The following is a 14,778-nucleotide window of genomic DNA, read 5'->3' on the forward strand; positions in this document are numbered from 1 at the left end:
TCCACACAAAACTTCCCATACACAGCTCCAATAAAACACTAGATGTCGCCATCAAACCGAAGACCAGCTTTGCCGACATTCTGTTGCTGCAACTAAACATTCTACAAAGAAACGAACAAAAACTGGGACATTTTTCGAATACCTACTGCCACACAGAGTTTAAGGAACAAACATGAAAGAGGGCTCTGGTGCGGCTCTTACATCTGAGGCACGGTGAACGCTCGTAGGAACTGAAAATACGATGCTGAAGTGACCTCTAGCAGCATGAAACTGCATGAATTAGTTCAAAACTTAAGAGCGGGGAGACGGGTGGACATTCACACATAATGATTAAACCATGGGCCTGTCTTTCCTTATAAAACAGAAAATCAGGACAAAAAGTTCTAGGTCGGGGATTGGTTCAAACTGTAACCCACTCCTACGAGTAATGAACGCAGAGGAGGGAGGGAATCCAGCGTTAAAAATACATGAAAAAACTGAGAGATAGGAAGATGTATTAAGAGGAATTTTCCATGCGTTTCTTAGTTGATCTGTGGGAGGGTATTGCATTTTATAACACGCCATGGTATTACGAAATCAGCATACGTATGAGTAGTCGCAAAAAAGTCTGTGTAACAGGAAACTGTCCCTGTTACATGCAGTTAAATTAAACTGTGCAATTGCATAACGACAGAATCAACAGCGCTACTTCCTCCCACTTTGCGTTTTACTGCTGACGAATCCCATTGCGACGGAAGTCCATCTGCTGCTGTGCGGGTTGCTTATCGAGTCTTATCGAACGTAAAGCGAGAAGAGGCCATCGAACAAATACAGTGAGAACTGCGTTGTTTAATGCAGTGCCTTCTCTGACAGATCCATACACACATGAGGGTATAGTTAACTCCACGCCTTGAAAGCTCACAGTCGCTTAGTTAGCCAAGAAATTCCTCAAATCTTATAAACCCCAAAAGTTCATTACCGTGCTCGCAAGATCCCTAAAGCATACCCAATCCATATCCAGCTGAGTCCAGTCTAAATCTTCCGTACAGCTTAAGGCCTAACATCCGTTTTAATATTATACTCCCATCCGCGCGTCTTCAGAGTTCTCTCTTCACTTCCTGCTTTCCGAATAAAATGGAGTGTACATTTCTCAGTGAACAAGGTGTACATGTAACAAGGACTGGCGAGAAGGCAAGGGAAATCTGTGGGGACAGATGGTAAGCCGTTCGAGATTCGAACCGAATACCCCCATATCAAAGTGCTCGACACCAAAGAAGATATTAGTTCAACTGCCAGCAACCCAAATATGAGACAGGCAAGCAAATGTCCATTGCATTTCAACTACAAACCATGCAAATAACGTACGTTTACATCTGTCGGTTTGTTGTTCATAAAGAAACCTTACTTGAACCTATGGAAGTATGATCAAAAGATCATCACAGCCTAAATAAATTACGTGTAAACGAAAACATATAAAGTGTAATTTTGGGCATGATTGTGACAATCTGATTGTTGGTAGGGTCTGCCCCTACAAATCGCTGCGTTAAAAGATTCCTGTCAGATGGCGCAGATAAAAAGCTTTGCTCAACAGCGCAGACTCACTGTACTGGCTAAACGAAGACACAGCTACATATGCACCTGAAGAAACACACGTAAGAGCATACGTCTAATACACAGCATCAAGTAAGCCTGACAGAAGACTAAAGTTGCTGGAACTAATGGACAGTCAAGATGCGACTCAAATTCAAACAGGCCTGAACACAGTCTCTGCATTACAGATTCTACCCAGAGAGTTAGTTTACAAAGTTCATCGAACTGAAACAGTAACAGTGCGACAGTGAACTATCAAAACAAACTCTGTTGCGACATCTGGACAGTGTCTGAAAAATGAATCCCGAAGCTGTTCCACAGATTCAAACCGAGAGGCAGAAGATGATTCCACGAACAGTTGGTATGATATGAAACATGTCTTAGTTCTCCCCGTGACCCAATGCTCCGCGGAGCAACGGTACTCTTGAGTTCTGGCGACGGCCTCGCTGGGGGCGATGGATCAACCCGTTCCGGCAGCGCAACTGCTATCTCTCTCTCCTGTAGCTTTTATGACCAAAATTATTTACCACACAACGACAAATTTACCGCCCTGTTAATTCTAACTCTTCACAATTTCCTCCATTTCCATGTTATTTCATTTCTCGCACAACAAAATAATCTCCTTTTACGTTTCTCAAAGTTTTTCATATTTCGTCAGTCAGATCCAAGTTTGAAACCCTGAGATAATGAAACCAGAATCATATCGCCAAGATCAAGCTGATCGCGCCACAAATACCGCCAGCCGGATGTTGTCAGATGTTTCCACTCGTAACATCTTCACATTCTCCACTTTCTGCCTCTCACAACTTCATCTTTAAAATTCTGCTCGATATATGCTGAAACTATAAAAGCTCGTGTTTCGTGTACAGTCGTTTCATTCCGTAACACAGGCCCCTTGCTATATTTTGCGACAAAATCCACACATTTTCTCAGTTATATTCCATATTAATGAGTGAAAGCAACGCTGAAATTCGTTCACACAGTACAGAGGTGTGAACGAAAGTAGGTAGACGCAGGATAAGACAAAGAAGAATGCAGAGAAGTTTCTGGGGAAAACTTCTGGAAAGCAATGGGATGAGAAGAGAGTATTACAAGAAGTTTCGAGAAGAATTTATAAATCCTAATGTTATTCAATCTGCTTCAATATTTGTGATAACGCCAACAAGACTTGTTAATTCGCAAATACACCATTTATTCGCCCATTTCCGTTCATATTTCCTAAATTATACTCATTCCAAACTCCTTAAATTTCTCAGATATAATCTTAAAGTTTCGCATCGTAGCCATATTTGCAAACAGTATTTAATAATTTGAAACAGCCGTGTGTATGATCTGTATTATACCAAATTCCATATGCTCGGTGCTAGTGGTTCGGTAATTACCGCCATTAAACCAAAAGGTACTTGGGCTACATGTTTCGAGCGTACACGATGTTGTTTTGTGCTTTAAAATGCCTCAAAACCTGCGTATTCTTCGAAACCGCATGAATTTCAAGACCCAGTACTTCGCAATGCCAAGCTACGAATTAAAAAATCACAACAGTAGAATAGCCTCTAGAATTAAACTAATGCCTGTTAATAACGACATTTTCGTCGGTAGCTTCCAGCAGAATTGAACTAGTCCAATCTATATTTTGGGACGAAACCAACTGCACATTATCTTCGCTAAATAACAGCTGTAGTTATTCTATGTACCACAGCACGTGGACAATATATAAATTATACAGATAAAGCTCAGAAGCCGTCCGGGCAGATCACGACGTATATAAGCGTCCCATTATTAGCCCTCACAACAAATCATGTTTTTATCCTGGCCCGCGGCCTTTAAACATCGAGCAGTGGCAGATTCTTGAAAAGCGTTACCGTGGCAACACAAGACGTGGCTGATTGCTGCAATCACAGGCGAGCGTTCGTCGCGTTCAGCAAGGAAAAATCTGCAAAGGCTACTTTCTGGGTGTTTGGCTGTAAGAACTAAGGACACGGAGTTTGGGCAAAAGTAGCCCTCAGCGCAGAATAGGAGGCTCTTGTATAAAATATCCACATAAAGTAATTAAAAGTGTAAAACCATAGGGTAACGTCCAATCTCATTCATACGTATCATCTACTGGTTCTATTCATACAAGAATATGAAGGTTTCGGTTTGCAGCACGCATTACAAGAAACAGAGGCCAACCCAGATGACGAGAGAAAGCCGATGACCGCACATTGCAAATCGCCACAGATTCGACCACTTGTTAGAAGGTCGAGTCAATGCTGACAGATGTGCCGTGAAAGCAAGTCAGATGAATGTTCTGTCGGTCAATTAGAGGAACAGCAGAACCCAATATTCTACAGCAAAACTCCAGAAGTAATAATGCCAAGTTTATGTTCATAGGTTTTCAGTCTCAAGACTGCCAGTTCGGGGCCCTCAAAATTGAACACGACTTGTTTCGTTCGAAAAAAAAATTTACAATTACCTGTGCGTCTCCATGCATTACCAAAGGGTTAGGCGACATACTCGTTAATAAAATTCTACTTTTTCATTCAACTTCTTCTGGCATTAAAGGGCGTAGCCCTCTGGCCTGTTCGAATTCAGAATTAACTTCTGAAACTATTTTAACATTTGGTAAGACTCCATGGATGGGTGATCTAACCCTTCCAAGGTCTTTACCTGACAGAGGATCATACAAAAAAGAACAAAAAGGCGTTTTTTGACTGAACTGCAGGTCCTGGTGATCCTACAACAGCACACAACTACTGGGTATAAAAAGTGGAATGATGTTGACAACTATCATCTTTATCAACGTCCGTCTGTCAACACCTAATGACTCGGAACGTTGTCGATGGATTTTCATAAAATCTTACATTGAAATCTTCACATAAATCTGTGTAGCCGTTTCAACGTTCATCAAAACCTGTAACGCGAATTGTGGTTCAACGAGACCCATTCCTGTGACTATTCTGAGCACTGACGGTATTTTGAGGAGGGGGGGGGGGGATTTTGGATGCCGTAACTTCAACTATTACAGAATAGTCACTTGTGAAATCAAACAAAACTATGCATGCATGCAGATGGACATTCACGTTAAATCTAGCACTCCAAAGGCTGCGAAAACGTAAACAAGGGTCACAGATGACCAGATCTAAGTGTACTTACGAGTTACGAGATTTGTATGAGTAGAAATTGACCATAACCAGTGACCAATACAAAGTACAGTCAGCATGGTTTTCTCTTCTGGTCTCTACTTCTCGACCACCCTTACGAATCTGAAGCCCAGCTAGGGGTTACAAACCGAAATTAAATTCAGAATAAAATTCAGTATATGTGTTACCAGAAAACTATGAAATCCGGTAATGTAGAGAATACCTAGGTAATATATAGAATGCCTAAAGTCAGTAGGCAAAGTATGAAATTCAGGCATTCTACGGAATGCCCAGGCAGTTTTTAAAATACCTAGAACTTTTAGGCAATGTATGAAAGTAACAGTTTATTTTATACTTTGCCTAGGTATTCTATAGAATACCTAGGAATTTTATAAACTGCCTCAGATTCTTTAGGCAAAGTATGTAACAAAGACGTTTCTATAATACGATTTATACAGTTTAATTTTATCTTTTATATTCGCAAAACTTTTATAAAACTTTTTTTAGTTTTCAAAACTTTTGTTAGGTTAGATTAGGTTAGGTTAGGTTAGTATTTAAAACAATTTTTTAATTCTCAAAATTATTGTTATGTTCAGATTCAGTAGCTTGGTGTTTTCGCGACTATCTTGTACAACCTCTATCTTGACAGCTTACCGAATCGAATTTGATTAATTTTAATTTACACAACCAAACAATATTAACATTAGACTTATTTCATACTTTGTCTACTGACTTTAGGCATTCTGTACATTGCCGGTAACATATGCATCCAATACAAAAATTTACCGAATTACTTTACTACGGCAGTCACTGAGCGTAAGGATATAATTTTCCTATTACGTACCCATTTCAAAAATTCCTTCGAAGGACCATAAAAAATGTCCAACAAACATAACGGAAGTATGCCATTTATACACAAAGCTTTGGCACAGGGCTTCCAACCGATCAAGTGGTTTCAAGTAACGGCTAGCATAGGCTACAGAATCTTTTCGCGCGAGCTGATAGCTCCTTCAAACCGAAAGACCATTGTTCTTATAACAATGACCAAGCAACTCAGTTCAATAAGAGAAAGTCACTGGTGCTGATGGGACTTTCATTCACAGGCCTGTAATAACGAGTGTAGGGCAAGGCTGGTTTGCAGAGTTGAAAAGTAGGCCGAATTCCCACAGGCTACAGCAGTTTCACATGTACTCGTTTATTGTACAAAGTTATGAACATGTAGAGATGCTGCCCCACTTCCATCATCCTCACAGACTTCAGATTACGAGATGTAGAACGCGGGAAATATGGCGCGAAGACAAAACGTGTTAGGAAAAAGTTCACCTGTCGCTTAATTTCAACGATGTAAACAGTAGTGTAAGTGTCAAAAGTAAACTTTCATGTTGTGTTACTACACATCCTACTACTTTCTTTCTTTCTTTCTTTCTGTATTTCTTTCTTTGTTCCCGTTTCGTGTGAACACCATTCTGTTTTCCACCTTTAACTGGAATCCAGCCGGTTCACACGAATCTGATCTTTTTCCTGTTGGCTGATTCGCTCTTCATTTCTTATCTTTCTTCTCAGAAACCAGAATGGCGGTCTAATTGAAAACAACAGACCGTACAAGCAAAGATACCGACTACCAGTAACTAATTGTTCCTCAGAATCTCAGTGTTCTGCCGGGTAATTAAATATTTAAAGCGTCTGCAGCTGGGTCCTTGCAGTTACCATTACTACGGTGTGTAGAAAACTCATTCGTCTCGTCTGAAGTCGGTTTGTTCTGTCAAATGACAGATACAAGTTTGCGGAAATTGCTTATGTTGTACTGAAAGCAATATTCTTTGAAGTGTCCTTTTGAAGCATTTTCCTGTAAATAGTGGGCGCAGATCCGCGGCAAGAAATGAAATAATCACAGATTAAGTGCCTTGGAAACTGCATCCAAGAACAACACAAACAATTCAAATCTTCGAAAGTGTATCCTACCACTTGCCGCAAGAACAAAAGTTCGAATCCCGTCTGCGGAAAGGATGTTCGCGAGCTCACTTTCGGAAGGTTAGTGTACCCTGGGCAATCCCCAGGTTAGAGATCCGCATCGGCCACTTCACTCAGCGGGTGAGTACCACGTCGGCTCTGTGTCTGGTGGCATGAACGCGTTCCATAAGCCGGTGAGGTTCTACGGGTGTGAAACTTGGTCTCTCTCCCGGACGAACATCATGGCCGTTTCAGAAGAGATTAGTGGCAGAAAACGGACCTACGAGGGAGGAAGTATCATAAAAACGGAGAAAAATACACGATGTGAAGCTTCGTAAATTGCACGTATTCTCAGCCAATCAAATCGCGGAGGACGAGATATGGACACAAGGTTTCAGACAGAAAAAACTGAAGGAAGATATCCTAGGAAGACAGAGGCACAGATGAGATGACAATATTAAAATGGAGCTATTGAAATAAGGAATCAGGCTGGGGAATGTATTTATCCGGCTCAGGGGATGGGCTGTTGTGAGCAATGTAATAAACAATCAATAGTCAAAAAGGCAGATAACTTCCTCACTGTCACTATGATCTTCTCAAAAAGTTTGTTTAAAACTAAAAATTTTAGATAAGTACAGTCTGCGCTAACAAACAATGCTAAATGAAAGAGTTACTCTGTACAAAATGAAATCCATCACACAACGTTTAGAACAGGCTCCTCAAAATCAAATTTAATCTAGATCCGTTCAGCATTTGGGAGTTAAAACATACGATGTTCGGACTCCATTATGCATCCACAATGAAGTTCGTAGATTTGCAACAGTGACTAATAGTTGTTCTAGTCTTATTTGGTCATTACGCAAATACGAGGTGAGGGGTATTTTCTGTTCGCTGTTACCTACTGCGTGGGTTATCGCTACAATCAGCAACAGTTTTGCTTTCTACGAACCAGTGGCTGTCCCTTAAACTACATACAATCAGAATCAGAAAAGACATCCCAATTTTATGTCCGATATCAGTCTTTCCGTAGTCGGCGTAGCTCGGTCGGTATAGTGCCTGGGTACGGACTTGACGACTGGGGTTTGATCCCCGAAGAGGGCAGAGGATTTTTCCTCTAGCCTCTGCGTCCAGACCGGCTCTGGGGCCCACCCAGCCTCCTCTACAATGAGTACCGGGGTCCTTTCCCGGGGGTAAAGCCGGCCGGGGCGTGATGCTGACCACTCACCCCCATCTAGTGCCGAGGTCAAGGAAGAGAGGAGTTATACCTCCAGTCCCCCCAAACGCCTACATGGCGTACAGTGAAACAGCTTTACTTTTACATCAATTTTTCCATTTCCTTGTATTAACATTTCTACTGCTGAAAGGTCACGTGGGTACCTTCTCCAAGGGCCAGTGGCCTGGCTTTACACCTCAGACAAAACGGCTGCAGTGGGCAATGAAACACCGTGCTGTAAGAATAACCCAAAAGAACAGGCATATTTTTAAATGTCTCAGTCGAGCCTGGAGGAACTGAGTTCCATTCCGAGCAGAGAAACAGGGCCACCACGGAACAAGGCGGTCGGAGCGTGTGGCTGACTCAACTACATCCAGTGTCACAAAGCCGTATCTCCACGCCTCGTAGAGTCATCTGCATTACTCGTGTGTGGGATGACAGGATCTTCAGTCTGTTTACACGTAATAGTGTCGGAATGTGAACGAACGGTACAGGCTGGCACAATACGCTGTAGACACAAAGCGCCACAAGACAGGTTCCGTGTAGCGGACAGAAAACGAAACATTCTAATGATTCGTTTAATTACTCGGTTCTAATTGCAAATTACTGTTTCCGACGTGACTTTTCTTGTAACTCCACGTAGAACCCTTTCTGAACCACTGACAACCGTTCAGCTGGTGAGGATAATCCCCACCATTTATAAAACCTGAATGTTCATTACAGTAATCACAAGAGCAGATAACTGGGTCCTATCCTGTGCCAGGTGAATCCATTTCACACCCTATTTCTTTAAGTTTCATGTAGAAAGGATCCTCCCTCTACAACTAGGTCTCCACAGTTTTCTCTTCCCTTTAGGTTTGTACATAAAAATTTCGTATGCATTTCACATCTCTCCCATGAGTACTACATTTCCATGATTTTATCTCTGATTAAGGGCACAGATTATTAAGTTCCACATTTTGTGCCTTTTTTTAATCCTCCGTTCACTTCTCCCCTGTTAGGTCTAAATATCCTTCTCAGCCCCTCAATGCATGTTCTACCTACCCCCAAGAGAATCGTTATTATAAAGGTAGGGGAAGACAAAAGGTTCTAAACTGTGTGGCAGTAACCATTCTCGAATTTAATCTGCTCTTAAATGTCATTACTCCTTCCCAAATAGGCCTTGTTGTGGTCTCTCATTTTTAAGGGCTTGTTGATTATCTTTATAAAAAAACAAAGCTCCAGAGAAATAAAACAATCGAAATACGTACAAAGAGCGTGTTCACAACACGAATAGACTCATCATTAATTAATACCAGTGACATGTAGCAATAGCACAATTCTCGTGATCATACGACAAATTTATTATGGAGAAATATATGAACCTGGAGAAATTTACTAAAAGGTTTAAACATCTTATCTAGACACACTAATTTTCTTCTTTCACAATAGATAACAGTCATAAAGTATTAGTGGTTTCCTACGTATACCAGAGATTCCTTTGTAATCACGTACTTTTCCCCTCAGAAATCTACGACCTCAAAGAATCACGAATGATTCAGTGACTCGTCAAATCGCGTACCCACGCCCCTCGACAGATTAGACTTGCGCAGGATCCAAGAAATCTCAGAAGCCTAGTTTCTAAATTAACGCAAAATTGCAATCAGAAGCGCAGGATGTCCCAGATGTGCAGCAGATATAATCTAGTTGCTAGCCGCGTCCATACAGCAAAAGCTATCTAGGTCCACCGTTATTGCATTGCTTGGCAAAGTTTTAATAAACAATACTGTCCCAAAGCGGAGAAAGTTGCAAGAAATGCATCTGTCAAAAGTAATACATATCCAGAAGAACGTCATTACTTATTTTGTGAAGCATCTAGCCTCTGGAACTGGTGAATTGTTCCTTACTGACGTAGCCTCCCTACCTCTTTGAGCCCGTCCAGTCGACCCAACGACTTGGACCCCTGGAGCGGGGCAAAGCCAGAACGTCCTGCGCACGTGTTATTGTTAATCCTGGGTTCGGTGCCTCGTAACTTGTTCTTTCGCTTGTCCAGCAGGTGGCGACTTGCGCGACAAAACTTCTTGCCTGTATCAGCTTCATCCAGCTCTGGATCAGACTGCACCTCGCGATATTCCTCCTTATGACGCACCGCTGGGGGCCGTCTTGGGCTCTTGAAGCCACGTCGTGACGCTTTCGGCGAGTTGACTGGACTCGTGACGGGCGAAGCCAGAGGACTGAGAGACTGCAGGCGATGGACCAAGCTCCCGAACATCCTGACTTATCAGTTCGTACAGCATCTGTCAGCTACAGGGAAAGTTAGGAAAACAGCAGTACTTCACAACGCAGTCCGAACTGTGGTTGTTTTACAATTATATTCGAGGAACAGCACCAAGTTTCAGCTGTGATCTGCGGTAGTTAACATGCTTTACAACGGAAGACAGCTCACAAATGAACCACAATTGACACTCTATGGCAAACGTAATAGTTTTTATTTTAATTTCGCTTGGATTCATCAGAAAATCAGTATGGTTTCCGCTTGCTAATACAAGTCACGACTTTGAGGTTAGGACGTCGAACACGGAAAGGAACTTCTCCCGTTTCAACTGGTTATCACCAATATGAATCAGAACGAATGATCCGTCACCAGATACCACTCTCGCAAATATTTGTCACTGTTCCTTGAACAAAAATTTTCTTGTCGTCTTCTACGCAAAAATATCCAAACAAATTAATATTTCCGTAGTGAGAAGTCAAAGTCACAAATTATTCTGTTCTTACGCTACAAGAACGCAACACGTGAAACTCGAAGCAGCCATAAAAAAAACAGCTTATGTAGCACGATTTATAAGCGGCGAAACACGTCAACACACTTGCACAGACCTACATTTCACTCCCATGTTTTAGTTTCTTGCTTAAATCTTAACGCATTTGCAGATTCACTCCTATATCACACATCACATTCTAGTTACCACGTGTCTGCATTTCCTCACAGTTTCCATTGTTTTATGTTTCAAAACCATACAACACGTCCTGACTTAACACGCGCAGCAGCCATGATACAAACTACACTCCGCGGAAACCTCTCTCGGCCGACTGAACACACACTGCTGGCTGGCCTCGTCACCGGACCGGCTTCATAACCACCTCCCCCCCCTCCACCTAACCCACCCGACCACTCGCCCAGAGGCTCCCTACGCCATACAATGGTTCAGAATAAAAACCAAACCCTGTGTGGCAGGGAGGGTAGCCCAGGTAAGTAGGGACGGTTCCAGGTGCTGGAGGATCCTTAATGCCCACATCACGACACTACAGTCTCGGCATGTACGGACGGACAGGGCCCAATGAAACAGCTCATTAACATAATGCAGAGGCTCAGCAGATCGTATCAGATTTTAGAAAAGCGCTGTACTTAAAATATTTTATCTGAAACTTTTCGTTTATCGAACATTTATCGGCTTTTCACGACTATTATTACGAATAAAGAACAAGTGACAACTCACGTAAGTAGCAAATGTTCGGATATTACGTAACAATGAACGTCGTCATTTACAGAAGTCACCTGGCTCTGTTACAGTGGTGAAACTTTTGTGATCGCGGTGGTGAACCAGCGGGCTCTCGGTGACAAAGTGCTCTGCTAGAAGCGTGCGGGCTCTTCTTGATGTCTGCCAGAACGCCTCCGGGGACTTCCATGGATCATGACTAGTCAATTAAGGGACTGAATGCGATTTCGGAAACATGTAAACGTTCCGTGCTTTGTCATGATTTCGAACTTTTTACTCTCGGAACTCGTTTAAACACCAGGCTTAATATCTATTAAAATTTAATTTTCATGAGACAAAGGAAAGCATTTCTGTATAACTTGAGTCTTCTGGCGTCAGCCGCGTCGAGTGTTAATTACTAAAACTGTTACGGAATATGGACGTTTTTCCGAAACCTGAAAGCGAATGCGTCCAGACCTCAGCATCTGTACCAACTGCTTTTTCACGGCCACACGCTGCGAGAACTTTGTACAAAACACAATCTTTTGTTTCAGATTCCTCTCCACTACTTACCCACTTCCAAACGTAAATACCACACACCAGACATTCACGTATAAACTGACCTCGTCCTCCCCTTCTGAAGATCCCTTTCGTTTTTTGTTACCTGATGCAGAAGACTACTTTGCCCTCCTTCAGCATTCAGGACGAGAAATATTTCGTGGAGATGCATCTAAGCACATATAATAGAATACACAGCAACGATAATCCAACCGTACAAACTAAAAGTGTGGGGGAAACAAAGAATGAACACAGAATTTTAGCCGGAAGACCTGATCTGGAGAGACCACTTGAAGAAACTGAGGGTAAGTGTGTGAACTGGATTCATCTGGCTCAGGATAGCGATGTTCGGCAGACTCATGTCAGTGCGGTAATATAACAGACGGGACTCGATGAGCCACTATCAGCTTAAATCACATTATCAGAACGGCAAGGTGGTCATTGGGAGTCAAATCAGCGTCCATTACGTTCACGTCAGGGGACAAACGAACCGACACAACACTTACAGGTCTTCTGAAATCGATAGTCTTAACGTTTCAACAGACAGAAAGACAATCAGACAGAGGTCAGAGAGAAATAAAGTCAAAGAGAGAAAAGGTCAGGAAAGTAATCAAATAAATAGAGAAAGAATAAACAAAGAATAATAAGCAGGTAAATATGGTCTTGCCATTTTGTCATATGTTAAAGGGACTTCAGTCTGACACTTTCAAATTTGTTTTTAAATTCAAAATCAATAAACTGGGTCTCCCGAAATGTCGTACCACGCGTCAGCTGTAACACAGAACCCGCAGCTGACATCGCACAGTACACAAACTGCTCCTTACTTGCTCAGGCTCGTGTCGAATGGCGGGTTCTGATATCGGCGGAGTTGAATTTTCATATATTATTAACAGAATCACATAAATTTAAGTGGCACCCAAAACCGTTCGTAACTCCGTATCTTGGTGACCCATTAATGTAACTAGAACAAAAGACTGTCTTCTTCTGGATGGCCTTACATTACATTATTAGCCTCATACATTACTTTACGTTGCGTTCAGCGATCTAATGAACCACTTTTAATTCCTCATAATTTCAGTAAATAGTGCACGATTCATGGGTGGGGGGACTTTGTAAAGACAGGTAACTCTGTACTTCTGTTCAACAATAAGCAGAGCGCGCCTGCCATCTGGAGGCACGCGACAGACATGCGCAGCGCCTTAGTAATTTATATTTCTCGAAGAACTTCGACCATCTTTTCAAGCTTTATACGATTCATGGTTAAGTCAGACAAAGCAACTCAGGAAAGTGACCGGCCAGCCCCTTATCCAATAGTTACCGGGGTTAAAATCGGTCGGAACGCGCAACTAGTGTCCAGGCCAAGTATGTGTGGGGCTTCACATCAGGGCTTCGTCGTGACCTGGTGCTCAGACATTGAGGTTTTGCCTGCCGGTAGTAACTTCATAATTTCGAGATTACGAGATATAAACTAGGCTGATAAAAACACGGTTCTGAAAATGCTCCATCAAATTCATCCAAAGTTCCTGCTTTGTCTTTTTTCGAATCTCGGCTATAAGAACGAATGTCTAACCTCAGATTTTCGTGATTTTCCTCATTCTCTCCAGACACTTCAACAAATTGGCTGGTATTAAGCGTCTATTTTCTCGCTGAATCATAATTACCAGCATAATTAATTTTTGACTTCATTAAACATATACATTTATCCTTAGGGAAGCTTTCAAATAGACAAGAAACATTACGTATTTTGAAGGGAGTGTAAGCTAATTTCTTTCGTTTATATGTTGCAGTATTTTCACAAACGAGGGTATGAAAACCGAGTCCAGGTGGTGTAGAGGAGTTTAGTTCAGGCGCTAAGTAAAAAGTGTTAACACATTACAGTAGGCCACGACCGCTTCATTTCGCCTAAACTCATTTCTTACTTTTATTGAAGGCTGCAGTGAATGAAGTTGTCAAACCATCGATGTATAAATTAAGAAACTGAACATTTTAATTGTCGGGAGAAAATTGCAGATTGAATTTAACAAAGCGGAACCTGAAACCCTAAGCAACGAGTGAAGTGAAACGAATGTTATTTCTTTGTTTTACTTAAAACTGCACGCGCCACGTGTCACTTGAACATTGCCACACGGACAGGTCAGCTGTATAAGACATAAAACTGACAAAAGCAATGAATGATAACAGTTCTATAAAAATAATAAGTTACGTTGTTTCATCTGTTTCTTGGTTCATTAAGAACTGTTTACAATCACGGAAGGAAAAGTTCGCAAAATAAATAAAAAATACGCAATTTTCTCACTGTCTCTAACGATTAATGGAGTGAAAATTTTCCTTCTTATCCTCAGTGCACGCGCCTTATAGTCTCGCTGGCATTAGACATCGCTTAGGCTACTGATCATGATATTAGTTAGTGACAGACAGGAATCTATTTCTCACAGATGTCAAAATATCTTCCTGCATTTCATCAACGAAAGACATTACCAATAAACGTTGTAAAACTTTATACCAAGTATTGCCGTAATCTGTTGCATTCATAGTGTTCGAGCTGAAACACGCGGACGGATACAAATAACCTCCTCACTGTACATTAAAGTTATACATGCCGTACAACTTTGACTGATAATATTTAAAATGCATGTGGAGGTACACCGTTTCATAATAAAACTTGTATGTAAGGTCACATTAAATCGTCTACGTGTTTGTTCATCACCGTGTGATCCGTCGACATTCTGTTCCGGCAAAATCCACCATCTCTCTCTCTCTCTCTCTCTCTCTCTCCGTCGATCGTTAACAATATCGAACGGTACTTAATGACGCCCACCAAATTTGCCTTTCCTTCCATTAATTTGCCGCTCCAGTGAACACCAGAATGTATAGTGGACATAACGGAGCGCTTTCTACATTTCACTGG

At 41.8% G+C, this 14,778-nt stretch overlaps 1 protein-coding gene across 4 annotated transcripts in view; it reads right to left on the reverse strand.

The window, feature by feature from the left end:
* The window catches only part of LOC110829738 (uncharacterized), a 210,207-nt gene that overhangs the window by 93,768 nt on the left and 101,661 nt on the right, over nt 1–14,778 (reverse strand). The window contains exon 1 of one of the 4 annotated variants that reach the window (XM_087344298.1): nt 9,758–10,945. The exons of the other annotated variants lie outside the window; for them this stretch is intronic. Within the exon in view, the coding sequence (XP_087200424.1) occupies nt 9,758–10,105 (348 nt within the window). The 5' untranslated portion in view covers nt 10,106–10,945. Of the gene's footprint in view, nt 1–9,757; nt 10,946–14,778 lie in introns of those variants that run through there. 4 annotated transcript variants of the gene reach the window in all.

This window comes from Zootermopsis nevadensis, unplaced genomic scaffold (genome assembly GCF_977971745.1).
Source record: "Zootermopsis nevadensis isolate Lab colony 2312 unplaced genomic scaffold, Znev_1.0 Znev_ptg000007l, whole genome shotgun sequence".
NCBI classification, from domain to species: Eukaryota; Metazoa; Arthropoda; class Insecta; order Blattodea; family Termopsidae; genus Zootermopsis; species Zootermopsis nevadensis.